Genomic DNA, 16828 nt, shown 5'->3' with positions numbered 1-16828 from the left:
TTTTACCTTCAGATTCATTAAAGTTCATTACTTTAGAAGGCCTCATGCTATGGCTCCTTGCACTACTTTTAAACCCTTCTGTCCTTGTGATCAGAGAGTTTAGGTTTTCTTGAAAACCCCTGACTGAGTCAATGTGAAAATGTTAAAAACATGTAGTTACACACGATGGCTACAAAGTGATGTCAGCAGTGAATTGTGGATAGCAATGATGATGAAGATGCAGTGGTTAGATGTTGAAGTGAACGGCGGGAGGGTGGAGGATGAAGATGTGGAAGTGAATGGTGAGAGGGTGGAGGATGAAGATGTTGAATTGAACGGTGAGAGGGTGGAGGATGAAGATGTGGAAGTGAATGGTGAGAGGGTGGAGGATGAAGATGTTGAAGTGAACGGCGGGAGGGTGGAGGATGAAGATGTGGAAGTGAATGGTGAGAGGGTGGAGGATGAAGATGTTGAATTGAACGGTGAGAGGGTGGAGGATGAAGATGTGGAAGTGAATGGTGAGAGGGTGGAGGATGAAGATGTTGAAGTGAACGGTGAGAGGGTGGAGGATGAAGATGTGGAAGTGAACGGTGAAAGGGTGGATGATGAAGATGTTGAAGTGAACGGTGAGAGGGTAGAGGATGAAGATGTGGAAGTGAACGGTGAGAGGGTGGAGGATGAAGATGTTGAAGTGAACGGTGAGAGAGTAGAGGATGAAGATGTGGAAGTGAACAGTGAGAGGGTGGAGGATGAAGATGTGGAAGTGAATGGTGAGAGGATGGAGGATGAAGATGTGGAAGTGAACGGTGAGAGGGTGGAGGATGAAGATGTGGAAGTGAACGGTGAGAGGGTGGAGGATGTAGATATTGAAGTGAACGGTGAGAGGGTGGAGGATGAAGATGTTGAAGTGAACGGTGAGAGGGTGGAGGACGAAGATGTGGAAGTGAGCGGTGAAAGGGTGGAGGACGAAGATGTGGAAGTGAACGGTGAAAGGGTGGAGGACGAAGATATTGAAGTGAACGGTGAAAGGGTGGATGAAGAAGATGTTGAAGTGAACGATGAGAGGGTGGAGGATGAAGATGTGGAAGTGAACGATGAGAGGGTGGAGGACGAAGATGTGGAAGTGAACGGTGAAAGGGTGGAAGATGAAGATATTGAAGTGAACGGTGAGAGGGTGGAGGACGAAGATGTGGAAGTGAGCGGTGAAAGGGTGGAGGACGAAGATGTTGAAGTGAACGGTGAAAGGGTGGAGGACGAAGATATTGAAGTGAACGGTGAAAGGGTGGATGAAGAAGATGTTGAAGTGAACGATGAGAGGGTGGAGGATGAAGATGTTGAAGTGAATGATGAGAGGGTGGAGGACGAAGATGTGGAAGTGAACGGTGAAAGGGTGGAAGATGAAGATATTGAAGTGAACGGTGAGAGGGTGGAGGATGAAGATGTTGAAGTGAACGGTGAGAGGGTGGAGGATGAAGATGTTGAAGTGAACAATGAGAGGGTGGACGACGAAGATGTTGAAGTGAACGGTGAGAGGGTGGAGGATGAAGATGTTGAAGTGAACGGTGAGAGGGTGGAGGATGAAGATGTGGAAGTGAACGGTGAGAGGGTGGAGGACGAAGATGTGGAAGTGAGCGGTGAAAGGGTGGAGGACAAAGATATTGAAGTGAACGGTGAAAGGGTGGATGATGAAGATGTTGAAGTGAACGATGAGAGGGTGGAGGATGAAGATGTTGAAGTGAACGATGAGAGGGTGGATGACGAAGATGTGGAAGTGAACGGTGAGAGGGTGGAGGATGAAGATGTTGAAGTGAATGATGAGAGGGTGGAGGACGAAGATGTTGAAGTGAACGATGAGAGGGTGGAGGACGAAGATGTGGAAGTGAACGGTGAAAGGGTGGAAGATGAAGATATTGAAGTGAACGGTGAGAGGGTGGAGGACGAAGATGTGGAAGTGAACGGTGAAAGGGTGGAGGACGAAGATATTGAAGTGAACGGTGAGAGGGTGGAGGACGAAGATGTTGAAGTGAACGGTGAGAGGGTGGAGGACAAAGATGTGGAAGTGAACGCTGAGAGGGTGGAGGACGAAGATGTAGAAGTGAACGGTGAGAGGGTGGAGGACGAAGATATTGAAGTGAGTGGTGAAAGGGTGGATGATGAAGATGTTGAAGTGAACGATGAGAGGGTGGAGGATGAAGATGTTGAAGTGAACGATGAGAGGGTGGAGGATGAAGATGTTGAAGTGAACGATGAGAGGGTGGACGACGAAGATGTGGAAGTGAACGATGAGAGGGTGGAAGATGAAGATATTGAAGTGAACGGTGAAAGGGTGGAAGATGAAGATGTTTAAGTGAACGGTGAGAGGGTGGAGGATGAAGATGTTGAAGTGAACGGTGAGAGGGTGGAGGACGAAGATGTGGAAGTGAACGGTGAGAGGGTGGAGGACGAAGATATTGAAGTGAACGGTGAAAGGGTGGAAGATGAAGATATTTAAGTGAACGGTGAGAGGGTGGAGGATGAAGATGTTGAAGTGAACGGTGAGAGGGTGGAGGACGAAGATGTGGAAGTGAACGGTGAGAGGGTGGAGGACGAAGATATTGAAGTGAACGGTGAAAGGGTGGAAGATGAAGATATTTAAGTGAACGGTGAGAGGGTGGAGGATGAAGATGTTGAAGTGAACGGTGAGAGGGTGGAGGTCGAAGATGTGGAAGTGAACGGTGAGAGGGTGGAGGACGAAGATATTGAAGTGAACGGTGAAAGGGTGGAAGATGAAGATATTTAAGTGAACGGTGAGAGGGTGGAAGATGAAGATATTTAAGTGAACGGTGAGAGGGTGGAGGATGAAGATGTTGAAGTGAACGGTGAGAGGGTGGAGGACGAAGATGTTGAAGTGAACGGTGAGAGGGTGGAGGACGAAGATGTTGAAGTGAATGGTGAGAGGGTGGATGATGAAGATGTGGAAGTGAACGATGAGAGAGTGTAGGATGAAGATGTTGAAGTGAACGATGAGAGGGTGGAGGATGAAGATGTTGAAGTGAACGATGAGAGGGTGGAGGATGAAGATGTTGAAGCGAGAGGGTGGAGGATGAATATGTTGAAGTGAACAATGAGAGGGTGGAGGATGAATATGTTGAAGTGAACGATGAGAGGGTGGAGGATGAAGATGTTGAAGTGAGAGGGTGGAGGATGAAGATGAAGTGAACGATGAGAGGGTGGAGGATGAAGATGTTGAAGTGAGAGGGTGGAGGATGAATATGTTGAAGTGAACGATGAGAGGGTGGAGGATGAAGATGTTGAAGTGAGTGTGGAGGATGAAGATGAAGTGAACAGAGAGTGGAGGATGAAGATGATGAAATGAGAGGGTGGAGGATGAAGATGAAGTGAACGGAGGGAGGGTGGAGGATGAAGATGATGAAATGAGAGGGTGAAGGATGAAGATGAAGTGAACGATGAGAGGGTGGAGGATGAAGATGTTGAAGTGAGAGGGTGGAGGATGAAGATATTGAAGTGAACGATGAGAGGGTGGAGGATGAAGATGTTGAAGTGAATGATGAGAGGGTGGAGGATGAAGATGTTGAAGTGAGTGTGGAGGATGAAAATGAAGTGAACAGAGAGTGGAGGATGAAGATGATGAAATGAGAGGGTGGAGGATAAAGATGTTGAAGTGAGTGTGGAGGATGAAGATGAAGTGAACGGAGGGAGGGTGGAGGATGAAGATGTGGAAGTGAACGATGAGAGAGTGTAGGATGAAGATGTTGAAGTGAACGATGAGAGGGTGGAGGATGAAGATGTTGAAGCGAGAGGGTGGAGGATGAATATGTTGAAGTGAACAATGAGAGGGTGGAGGATGAATATGTTGAAGTGAACGATGAGAGGGTGGAGGATGAAGATGTTGAAGTGAGAGGGTGGAGGATGAAGATGAAGTGAACGATGAGAGGGTGGAGGATGAAGATGTTGAAGTGAGAGGGTGGAGGATGAATATGTTGAAGTGAACGATGAGAGGGTGTAGGATGAAGATGTTGAAGTGAACGATGAGAGGGTGGAGGATGAAGATGTTGAAGCGAGAGGGTGGAGGATGAATATGTTGAAGTGAACAATGAGAGGGTGGAGGATGAATATGTTGAAGTGAACGATGAGAGGGTGGAGGATGAAGATGTTGAAGTGAGAGGGTGGAGGATGAAGATGAAGTGAACGATGAGAGGGTGGAGGATGAAGATGTTGAAGTGAGAGGGTGGAGGATGAAGATGAAGTGAACGATGAGAGGGTGGAGGATGAAGATGTTGAAGTGAGAGGGTGGAGGATGAATATGTTGAAGTGAACGATGAGAGGGTGGAGGATGAAGATGTTGAAGTGAGTGTGGAGGATGAAGATGAAGTGAACAGAGAGTGGAGGATGAAGATGATGAAATGAGAGGGTGGAGGATAAAGATGTTGAAGTGAGTGTGGAGGATGAAGATGAAGTGAACGGAGGGAGGGTGGAGGATGAAGATGATGAAATGAGAGGGTGGAGGATGAAGATGTTGAAGTGAATGATGAGAGGGTGGAGGATGAAGATGTTGAGAACAGTGTGGATGTCCTGGCTGTGAACAGAAGCTCATTACTGAAACGGGACTGAGGCAGTAACTCTCCTCTCTGGTGCCTTTGATCACGGTTTTAAATGTGGACTGAATGTAGGTAAACCTCTTTGTGTGTGTGTGTGTGCTCCTTGTCCCTAGAGAGCCAGTGGGCTGCATAATGCTTCCTTTTATTTTATTAGCATAATGTCTTTGTAATGCTAATGAAAGGTGGTCGAAAGCTGACCGTGTGTGTGTGTGTGTGTGTGTGTGTGTGAGGGTGTGTACGCATGTGTCTGTTCACACAATACAGAGTAGCTGGGTTTAATTTACTTATTTGTTGGTGATTTAACACTTTCCACAGACAAAAGAGGAGTGTGTGTGTGTGTGTGTGTGTGAGTGAGATGGTCCCCCTCTTTCTGTGAAGGTCACAAGGCAGTGAAACCCCTCAGCCTTCTGTTGCTGCAGTCGCTAAGGCAACGCCTCTGCCCTCCCCTGAGAAAGACAAAGGCTCATGCTGAGGATTGGGGGAGAGGATGGAGAGGAGGAGTGTGTGTGTGTGTGTAAGCGAGAGAGCTTTAACATTGGTACATTAGCACACACATGGCGATAAATAGATAGACAGATAGATAGATAGATAGATAGATGTAGTTAATTAAATCATTAGATTAGATGTAGTTTTATTGACAAAAAATATTCACCTCATGCACGCACACACACAAACACACACTTTGGCATGTCCACACACTTGCAGCCACAGTTCAGATGTGTTATTCAGGTCCAAGAACAAAACAATGTAGAATGAATCAAACCCAGTGGCCTGGTCAGTCTCGGGGCAGGAGAGTAGTGCGTGTCGCTGTGAAACTCATTACATTCGCTAAAGATTTCCTGTGAGTCATAGTCCAGCACCAAAATGGGCCCAAAGCGATCTTGTGTGTGTCTCCAGGCAATGACTGATAGCTGTTATACCCTGGTGCACTAAACATCTGTAGTGTGTTTGTCAGGAGGTGTGTGTGTGTGTGTGTGTGTGTGTGTGTAAGTGTTTTATGGTGTAAAACACATCCCCTCTTTGTAGGAAATTCCCCTGATAAAGTTCTGGTTATGAGCTTTGTTTTAGATTTAAGGTTATATTTTTAGACATTATTACACACTTACCACATATGAAACATATATGTCCCAAAGGTTGCACACACTACTTAGAATAAGTTAATCCAGCCTTTAAAAAGGTGTATCCATACCGGACATTGATGTGGAGGTCAGTGCATGCAGCAGTTTGTCTAATGAAGAGCATTGCCAGTGGAGTGGGATGTCAGCTGATGACCCCCACCCTCACCCCCAACCTGGGCAATGGAAGAGCAGAACTGTGCTCTCCATGTGATAGTTTGACAGAGCACCATGTAATATCCTTGGAATGTTATTGGAATGTCCTTCAAAATCTGTACCTGACCTCTGTAATGTTTTTGAGAAGAGTAGGAGCTGTTGCTGCAGCTGCAGGGAAGACACTACCTATTAATACACTTAGTTACAGAAGAAACTATTGGATCAGCAGGGCAGCTTTTGGCCAGATTTTGTATGTAATATCACTGTGCCCCCAACGGTTGTATGATCTAAGCTGTACTGAGTGTGCTGATCTTTGTGGTCAGTGGTAATGGCAAGATTGCTGAAGTGCTGAGCTGTAGTCAGTGAAGAGCATTCTCACGTAACTCCTTGTTCTCCATTTGTGAGAGGGCTGAGGTAGCCTCAGTTGTAGACCAAATGGGGATGCTCTAAGGTGTCTGGTATGTTCTTTCGTATATGGGTCATGACTAGCCTTCGTAAGCTCTTCGTCATAGTCGACTTCAGTGCAACAGTGTCAGTAGTCATTGAGACAGGTGACTGAGCTTTTACCGGGGAGGGAGACGATGGGGGTTGCCTTGAAGAAGATGAGTACTGAGGCTTTTGTGAGGGATGGCGCGTCAGTTTCTGTCTGTCTTGTCTCTTGGCTTCCTTCATGGCTCTATGTGGGTCTTACCTGGCCTTCATCTAGTCATCAGTGTCACCAGAGGCAAATGCAGTGTAGCGAGAGCACTGCAAGCACCGCACCTCACACTTAATCCATGTCTTTTGACTTGGATCTGTCTTGATGTGGTTTGTTGCTACAATAGTTACCCCAGAGCATATTCTTCTAGGTCAGTAGTATAGGCTGATGTGAGTGTGTGTAGAGGCAGAGGTGCAGGGTTGTGGAGAGAAAGGCCAGTGCTATGGATCTCACTGGTCTCCATGGAGATAGGTGGTCTCACCTCATCCATCTTTTCCTCATTAAAGAAGATGAGGCAAAAAGCCACAGGCTCTGGACTGGACTGCTGATTTCTCAGAGAATGAGGAACCTGTGCAGAGAGGACAAACTCAGAACAGAGAAAGTATTAATGCAGATTATTAATACATTCTCTTGATATTACTATATTTATAATAATAATAAAAAGAACATACCCTTTTTATAATACTCTACAGTTACATCAAACATCTGCTACAAAACATACCCCTCTAGAAAACCACTCTAAACAATCTAGCATCATAATATATCATTCAAAAATAACAGATGCCCTTCAAAGTGTGTGTTATTCACATTATAAACTGGAATTGGAAGTAGAGCTAAAATCAGACCAGGAGGCACTATAATTGCTGGTGTTTGCTGTTTTTCTTGTGCCAGGTATTAGGTTTCTAACTAGATTTTTCTTTATTTTCCCACCTTTGTATTCTCCTGCCACCTGAGGGGCTGTTATGTTTAAATAGAATTAGTGTAATTTGCTGACATGTGGATTGTAGGTTGCATTAAATTCCAAAGCGAGGAAGCGCACGTACACTTTTGAGTTCCCACAGGTTTAATTAACAGTTTGTAGACCGCTTTGCAGCTTCTTCCTTAGCTGTAAGGATCAGATCAGGGATAGGGTGTGTTCTGCGTTGTGTGTGGCATTAGTTATTAGTGTAAAACAATATCAGTATTGCCTTTTATATCAAATACCATAAGACACTTGTTTCACTGACTTCCATTCAAAGTTGACACTGTTTTGCCCTTCTCCTAATGTTCTATTTCACCTGACAGCAGCAATGTAAAATAATAATTAATTATAGCACAAACATTTCTGCATTATATCTATTAGAGCTGCAGGCCCTAAGCACAACTTCTTTGTGTTTGAAACATATTTATTTAATGAAGGATTACTCCAATAAATTTGGTGCTGTAATAAATAAATACAGCTCTTCCCCCAGGAGAAAGCAGAAAATGTTCAGCTAGCACATAAAATAAACCCACAAAATACAGTTTATCTTTGCTAGAGCATGTTCTATACACTATTAAACATAATGTTCGCTCTATCTGTCAGTTTCACAGATGATAAACAGAGAAAACAGGCCTATTTATGTAAGCTCATATAACTGAAATTTAATTTTCATGTTTCAATCAAATTCTCATATCTTGTAAATATTCATTATTCATTATCTGCAAGCGCTTATCCAACCAGGGTCACGGTGGGTCCAGAGCCTACCTGGAATCATTGGGCGCAAGGCGGGAATACACCCTGGAGGGGGCGCCAGTCCTTTACAGGGCAACACACACACTCACACCTACGGACACTTTTTGAGTCGCCAATCCACAAACCAACGTGTGAAACCGGAGCACCCGGAGGAAACCCACAAGGATACAGGGAGAACACACCAAACTCCTCACAGACAGTCACCCGGAGGAAACCCACGCAGACACAGGGAGAACACACCACACTCCTTACAGACAGTCACCCGGAGGAAACCCACGCAGACAAAGGGAGAACACACCACACTCCTCACAGACAGTCACCCGGAGCGGGAATCGAACCCACAACCTCCAGGCCCCTGGAGCTGTGTGACTGCGACACTACCTGCTGCGCCACCGTGCCATTATACAATATCACAATAACATAATATATAAATACAAATATTTATATATGCAATAAAACATAAGTAATTATCTATAAGCAGTGCTGGAAACACTGCTGTAGGATATTTTTCCAAAAGACTGTATGACACTGGAATAAACCTCAACATCTATATTCCACTAAATGTACTGTTTATTTATTTATTATTTACTTTCATTAATAATTTTTAGCATTTTTCCAACATATATACAGCTATAACTATACACTTCCTCAGATCTCCAAGGACACAGCAGTACATATTAAGTTTATATATAAATCGTATTGAACCTTGTGTATCTTGGACAACGAGACATTTTGCCCATTTAGGCCTGATGTTATTTAGACAAGAGTGCGAGACTGAGAGAGGTCAGAATTAGCATGCAAATCATTCAGCTGATTAAAATGTTAATTTGTATCAGCGGTAATCCCAGTGCTCATATGGGGGACAGGCGCTCCTTTGTGACCGAGGCATCCGGCTGAAAACTCGCACACAAAACACGGCATACGTCCAGACTCATAAACCCGCTGGACCCTGCCCTCCTTTGTGTCGCCATTTGCTGCGTATTTCAGGCGCCTTTGTGGACGGATATCTGCGCTTCACTTCAATGACAATAACGTCCTCCCGTCATCCAGACTGGGAACACACAGATTATACCTTTCAATAGCAGCTGATGATATGATTCAAGGTAATATCAAACTTTGATGAATACCTTGTTCACCAAAGTATATAGGCCATGAAAAGTAGCTGTAGGCAGCTAGTGTGGTTAAGGAGGCTCCTTGATATTTGACAAGGCCTCGTAGTTACAGAGCAAATCTAAGTCACTAGGTGTAACTTGAATGACGTCTGTCTGGAGGCTGGTTAGATGATGGTTGTTAGACATATGTGTGTGCAAGACCAGATGAAGGACTATGGGGTAGTTTATTGGTCTATAGTGGGGTAGTTTATTGAGGCTTGTGATGATTAGATATGTATAATAGTATGAATGGAGATCGAGGGAGGATACGCTCGTCCTGCTCCAGTAATCTGAAAGAGTCGCATTGTTCCTGACTCGTGCTGCAGCAGATGCTGGGCTACACTCAGCCATTTGACCATAATTAATCACTGTCTGCTCTTCTCCGGGCCACCATCATGAGCACACGCTGTCCCTGAGCATGTGTGTGTGTGTGTGTGTGTGTGTGTGTTTGCTAGTCTCTGAGGGAGGTCGTGTGTGAGTTCACTCTAATTCGGAGCCGATCTTGCCGTCATTATGTTATTTGAATTGTATGTGCACAATATGTGTATTGTTTTTAGAGCTGTCACTATGCATTAAAGCAGTGATCTAGCAATCTACAGACTGTCCTGATGAATGACTGAGGAAATGTAGTATTTAGTTAAAGGTCAAATCATTAAAAAGCACTTAACTTCACAGTACATCACTTTTCAGCGATTACATAATACGTTAGTGAAAGAAAGGATAAAAACATCAGTATCAGCAGATATTTACTTAAAATAAATGGTTATGAACCAAATATAATCACACTTTTGATGTTTGAATGCTTAGACGATCCTAGGTTACAACACTGACCTGTCCTTTATTTTGTTTAATTGTTTTTATCTGTATAATTTTGTTGTATTATAGGGGGTAGGTCATCCCTGCTGGAAATGACATTACACAACAGTGCATTCCTATTAAACAAGGACTCAGAATGTCTCCGATGCAGAGCACTGAATAGCGCCCCTTGTGGAGCAGTTTCTAAATGAGTGAGTATGTGGGAGAGTGGTGAGTGAGTGAGAGTGAGTGAGCATGTCCACGGTCAGAGAGTTTATCACTGTTGTGGTACTCTCAAGGGTACATATTTGTACCTATAATTTGGGAACATAATTGTATGTTTTTCTGTTATAATTGTAGATTTTATAATGGAGTTGATTTCATACGCCATATTTCCAGGACTTTTTTTATTTAACACAGTTCTATAATGAAAACAAATGTTCCGCTCTGCTTCTGGTGAACAGAATATAACGTACCTTCAGGGAACACAACTGGACTTTTAAACATTGTTGTACCTTTAAAGGTACATTTTCACTGTTTGTACCTTTAGTGACCAATAATCTACCTTTACCGTACCTTTATTTTTTTTGGGAGTGTATGTATACTGTTATAAGCTATTCCTCCCACAGTCCAAAAACACACGTTGGTAGGTGTATTGGCGACTCAAAAGTGACCGTAGGTGTGAGTGAATGTGTGAGTGTGTGTGTTGCCCTGTGAAGGATTGGCGCCCCCTCCAGGGTGTATTCCCGCCTTGCGCCCAATGATTCCAGGTAGTCTCTGGACCCACCGCGACCCTGAACTGGATAAGCACTTACAGATAATGGATGGATGGATGTTATAAGTTAGTTCCATGTGATTTTTAACATCTAAAACCCTTCAGAATCCCAATGGAAATACTTCTAAAAACGGTAAATGAATGTATAATGTAGGGATGTATTTAAAGTTGTGTGAATGACCACACATTCCGGAGAAAGCGGGATAAAAATGAATTCTTAATTGTAGTGAAGTAAGCAGAACCAGGCTGAAATTTTCATAACGCACAGAGTCCTATATTACAATGGCATGTAGCAGTGAGTTTGCTGACTTCAACACAATGAACACCCCTCCCTCATCCATTCCTTTCTAAGCTGCTGCTTAAAAAGGCACTTTCCAGACTCAGTGATTGGTTTCCATCTGCTACTGTAGAAACACTGTGGTGCAACATGCGTCGTTCTTTTGGAAGATGACCTGCTCCCTGTGTAAGGACGAAGGGCTTATTCAAAGTGAATGAAAACACAAAGGTTCACAGTTAGACGCCTCCAAATTCTACACATTCAGTTGTTCAAATGCGTTTCATGATCATGCTGTGCTAAATACAAAGAAGCAAATCTAGTTGAAGGCGAGGGTACGAGGTGGTACTCCTTCACAGATTAAAAAGCTCATCACTTTTGATACTGAACAGAAATATTTAAGATGGCTGTGTAACCTGTGATTATTTGGAGTTTAAGAGCGAGGATGCCCACTACAAAACCCACGCACATGATTCACACCTTCACTTCTCCAGCTCAAGGCCTTTCATCCACACACTTTATCCCACACATGAAAACATTCCATCTTAATCACCTCCGTCCTCCGCTGTGGCAGGAAGTTTCGCAGTTTCACATTCTTAAAGCTGAACTCCCCTCTCAGTGTTTAATTAGCTCCCTGTTGTCCTTCTCCACTCCACTTTGGCGATAACGGGGCCCCTCCTCTTTGTCTAATGCTACAATTTCTATAATTTTGGTGCGTTATAATAAAAGCTAGGAGAACGCCCCACTGACTCTGTGTTCGGATTAGCCCTCCTCACTTAACATCCAGACAAAGGAAAGGGTTCAGCTCATTAAACGCATTTTTCACCGCTGGCCAAGGGAGAAATTTCTGTTCCGATTTCTCTGAAAATCAGAAAGTCAGAAAGCCTGAGGGTTTAATCGGTTAATTATTGTGGATCCATAGAAATGTCCTTCCACTCTTTCTGTTAATACACTTACTTCTGCACTGGGAAAAATGGCTCATCAGTTCATGCTGCAGTAAGTAATATTTCGGTGGAGCTTTATTAAATGATATGAAAAAATGGACAGAATCATGTGTCTTACATTTTGTCTTTGAATGTTCTGAATTTATTTCCCATCATTTTTGAACTGGATTATATCAGGATAAGATAAGACAAGATAACACTTTATCGATTACTGAAGGGAAATCGGTGTGTTCTCACAGGTTCCCGTGTCCATACACGTACAAGAACCAAAGGATAAAAGCAGTACAATATTGAATTTATAAAATTACAATGACTGTCGTTAATAGAGATGAACCCCTCTCAATTTTCACAAATCTTTGTAAATTCACCCTTAAACCCCTTAATATCCATCTGTTTCATATCAAACTGCTTAGAAGAGTCTCAGTTCTCTCAGTAATGAGGGCCTGTTTGAACCCAGAACACTGTGACAAATGATTATTCGGCCCTACGTCTAAAAAGCTGAAGTTTAGAAATCCTTCACATCACTGTGAAAACAGACCTTTGCCCTCGAGTGTCCATTGTTCAGCTTCACACAACTTTTAAATGGTCACAGGAATCCACTGATTACGTATGATCAGAGGGAGGTGATGTGTATCCCATAATGGTAGATCTAATGACCATGGCTGAAAGGGCAGTCTCTTCAGATACAGGACATTTTTGAACCATGTATCTACACTGTATTATCACAAAGTCAGTAATAAAGACAATAAAGAGCCCAGAGGAATAGCTACATTTCGTGTGGTCTGTTATGACCTGTTCCATTTGCCTAAAAAATATAAATAAACCCCATATAGTTGAGTGTGCCATTACATTGTGCACTAACGTCAACTTAAAACACCTTCCTGCATCTTTTTCTCTCACTGCTGAAGAATTCTCTTAGCACTGCTCTGTTAGTCAGTGGCGTCCAGGCCCTTAACTGCTCTGGAGGCTGTCTCCCGTCTTGGTTTTGTTAATGAGTATTAATTCAGTTGTCAGGCAGGATTTCATTAGGAGATTCAGATGATTCTGGGCATTGAATCCCCAAGCGGTCAGAAACACACATCTCCAGCAGCAGGGCTCTGGCGGAGGTTCCTTTGAGCGTGTTTCTCTGGCAGATGTTCACCACCTTCTTCTGCTGATGTAGAGTCGGACATATGGACATATCACTCATAACCGTAAACCTAACCATAACTCAAACCCTAAACCTCAAATCAATCAGTCCTTCACAGGGCAACACACACACATTCACACCTGCGGACACTTTTGAGTTGTCAATCCACCTATCAATCTGTGTTTTTGGACTGTGTGAAGAAACTGGAGCACCCGGAGGAAACCCACGCAGACACAGGGAGAACACACCACACTCCTCACAGACAGTCACCCGGAGGAAACCCACACAGACACAGGGAGAACACACCACACTCCTCACAGACAGTCACCAGGAGGAAACCCACACAGACACAGGGAGAACACACCACACTACTCACAGACAGTCACCCGGCGGAAACCCACGCAGACACAGGGAGAACACACCACACTCCTCACAGACAGTCACCTGGATGAAACCCACGCAGACACAGGGAGAACACACCACACTCCTCACAGACATTCACCCGGCGGAAACCCACGCAGACACAGGGAGAACACACCACACTCCTCACAGACAGTCACCTGGATGAAACCCACGCAGACACAGGGAGAACACACCACACTCCTCACAGACAGTCACCTGGATGAAACCCACGCAGACACAGGGAGAACACACCACACTCCTCACAGACAGTCACCCGGAGGAAACCCATGCAGTCACAGGGAGAACACACCACACTCCTCACAGACATTCACCCGGAGGAAACCCACACAGACACAGGGAGAACACACCACACTCCTCACAGACAGTCACCAGGAGGAACCCACGCTGACACATGGAGACCACACCACACTCCTCACAGACAGTCACCTGGAGGAAACCCACGTGGATACAGAGAGAACACACCACACTCCTCACCCGGAACGGGACTTGAACCCACAACCTCCAGGTCTCTGGAGCTGTGTGACTGCGACCCCTATCTGCTGCGCCACCGTGTCGTGGCTCAATCAGTGTATATTTATATAGAGCTTTACACAACAGAAAGTAATCACAAAAAAGCTTTACAGAGATCTGAGTCCAAGCCTCTTATGAGGGAGCCAGGGGAGGCCATGTTAACAAAATACTCTCTCAGCACACGAAGAAGAAACCTTAAGAGGAACCAAGACTCATAAGGGGGAACCCTTCCTTATTTGGTCGACAGCAGAGAGCAAAACAAATAATAAAACAGTGGATAATGTGTTATGGTAATATGAAGGTACAATATACTCTAAGTTATGAAGATATAACAGGGAGCAAGAGGTGGTAAGTGAGAGTGTGGAAGAATGAAAACTATGTTTTCATGTAAACTCTAGGAGAGGCAAGGCCAAGATCTCAAACAGGATTCCTAGGGGCAGGGGCTGGATCAGGGCAACACCAAGGAGAGCAACAAGAAAAGAACATCTTGATGCATGAGAGAGACAGGAGAAAAAAAACCAGAGAAGAGGGCAAAACAAGGGGTTTCATGGCAAAAAAAGGGGAACAATCACCCAGCAGAAAAGTCAGAAGACAGACAGACAGGTAACAGACATGAGGGAGAGAGAGAAGTTTGTATACAGTCTGGTAGATGGTCACCAGAAAACTAAATACAAATAAGACAGGGTTAATACAAAGTAGTGGCAATATGAATAGAAGCAGTAGCCTGAAAGTAAACGATCCTTTGATAAAAGAATCAGTTGCATTATCATAACAAAATTCATTCATTCATTCATTATCTGTAATGAATCATTAGGCACCTGGAATCATTGGGCACAAGGCGGGAATACACCCTGGAGGGGGCGCCAGTCCTAACAAAATGGTTCCTCTATTATAACAAGCTTGACATCGTAACAATAGAGCAACTATTTTTGCTGAATCTAGATAATAATAATGCATTATATATTTCAGTTTAACATTTATATTTATTCATACATGGGAATCTGAAACCTAGAGCTATCTGTATATATATGCATTGCAGTTTTATTACTCATGTAATTCACTATCTGGGGGCTAACGATGAGCTATATGCTGTGTGACGTCAGCGTTTTTGAAAGGCTCCGTTTCTGCCTGTAAACATGACACCACTGACAAATGGAGTTTTCAAACATCTCCACCTTGGTCAGCCATTTTTGAAAATCTCAGAAGTCAGTAACCAAAAGTGCTACGGGAGGCCACAACTCAGACAAGGACTTGTGGACGGGCCCTGAGAGTATGTCTGAGCCCTGAACAGTAACAGGAGGGCTATTCCAGAGTTGAGGAGCTTTGTGAGAAAGGGCTGTTCATCCTACATTGTTTTTCCTAATGCGAGGAACTAAAACCTAACCCTTAGCCCCGCCCTCCACCTAATGCTCCTAATCCTAACCCAAACATTAGGGTGTCACATATGTGTTCAAAGGCATAAGGGACATACGTACTACACACATGTTCTTATATATAAAGGTAATATCTATAGGACACAGAATTTATAACATACAAAGACGTACATATACCCGCTTGCCAGTGTGTACACAGGTGTATGGATACTATCATGACACTGTGGCTAACTCTGTTTTTGGTCAGCGCTGCCCACTTTAAGCTTGTAAAAACAGAGCTAAATTAACTGCAGCACTAATTCTGTACTTAAGTGCCTGCCTTGGCTATAGCAGAGGTCAGTGCGGCTGTATGGGTCATTACGTAATGTTATGTAACCGTTAGCCTGCACTGCAGTGTGAGACGGAAATAGGATTTCCTCATGAAGACTTAATAATTTAGTGCTTTCTGATTGAACTACAGTAATCCAATTAATCCCTATTAAGCCGCACACATGTATTAAAAGCCCAGCTTATTTGCATTCAAAGGCATATCCCACATCTGCAGGCATGCAGCTCAGCCTGTTATTATTTGGACGCTGTATTCAATTAAAAAAAGGGGGCTTGAATAGATTTAGCAAACAATGCAGCGGGCTACTTAGAGAGATGTGATTGTTTGGATGCAGGATGCAAAATAAATAAATAAAGAAAGAAAACAAGGTTTTCATAAGTACCTGGAGATTAAATATGGATCTAGATTCAAGCTTTTTTTTTGGAGAAGAGTCAATAGTAGTTGGCCATGAATAACTCATAGCACTGCAATGCAGAGGCCCGAAGAAATAATGAAAAGCAAAAGCAGCGGGTCAGGACTCTCTCCTCTTTCAGAAAAGCAAAGCCGTGCTTGTCAGAAGGCGTCCCGAATGTTTGTGGGATGCGATGACTCTAAATTATTGAGCGAACCTGAGTGAAACAACACCTGCTGAAGGTAATGAAGCATAGAGCTCAACCTTGGAAGCATAGAGCGCGCTGGACTCAAGTAAAGATTTCTTGTCTGTTTCTTTAGGCAGGGTCATGCTTTAACAGGCTGTCGAGAGAACCAATCCAACAGCTTCACAACCTGATGTGCACATTTTGAATATGGCGTTATAGTCATAATCAGAAAAACAGCACTGTATACAACAGAGACCCATGCATGAGTCAGAATAAACCAATGAAAAGACAGGTGTTGCTAAAACTAGGGTTAAGAATGGGATAAATAATAAAAGAAAGGACTCAAAACCGCTGAAAACAGCTGAAGAGCAAGAACATCCAGCTCTGCACTGCCTTTTCATTGTGAGAAGAACAACCCAACACTACACTCTTAAAAAACAAAGGTGGTTCTTCAAGGGTTCTGGATTAAAGGTGCACTATCTGAGATTATACACATTTATTTAGCATC

General features: G+C 43.8%; 1 protein-coding gene across 1 annotated transcript; it reads left to right on the top strand.

The window, feature by feature from the left end:
• Positions 1–205: 205 nt before the first annotated feature.
• LOC136700214 (cysteine-rich, acidic integral membrane protein-like) lies at positions 206–3615 on the top strand. The gene is made up of 5 exons (XM_066675496.1): positions 206–2297; positions 2472–2585; positions 2796–2955; positions 3048–3173; positions 3456–3615. Exons 1-5 carry the CDS (start codon positions 206–208, stop codon positions 3613–3615), a joined length of 2652 nt encoding a protein of 883 aa, XP_066531593.1.
• The last annotated feature ends 13213 nt before the right edge of the window (positions 3616–16828 follow it).

The sequence above is a fragment of the Hoplias malabaricus genome, chromosome 6 (genome assembly GCF_029633855.1).
Source record: "Hoplias malabaricus isolate fHopMal1 chromosome 6, fHopMal1.hap1, whole genome shotgun sequence".
In the NCBI taxonomy this organism is placed as follows: domain Eukaryota; kingdom Metazoa; phylum Chordata; class Actinopteri; order Characiformes; family Erythrinidae; genus Hoplias; species Hoplias malabaricus.
This window is presented reverse-complemented; position numbering and strand designations above follow the sequence as displayed.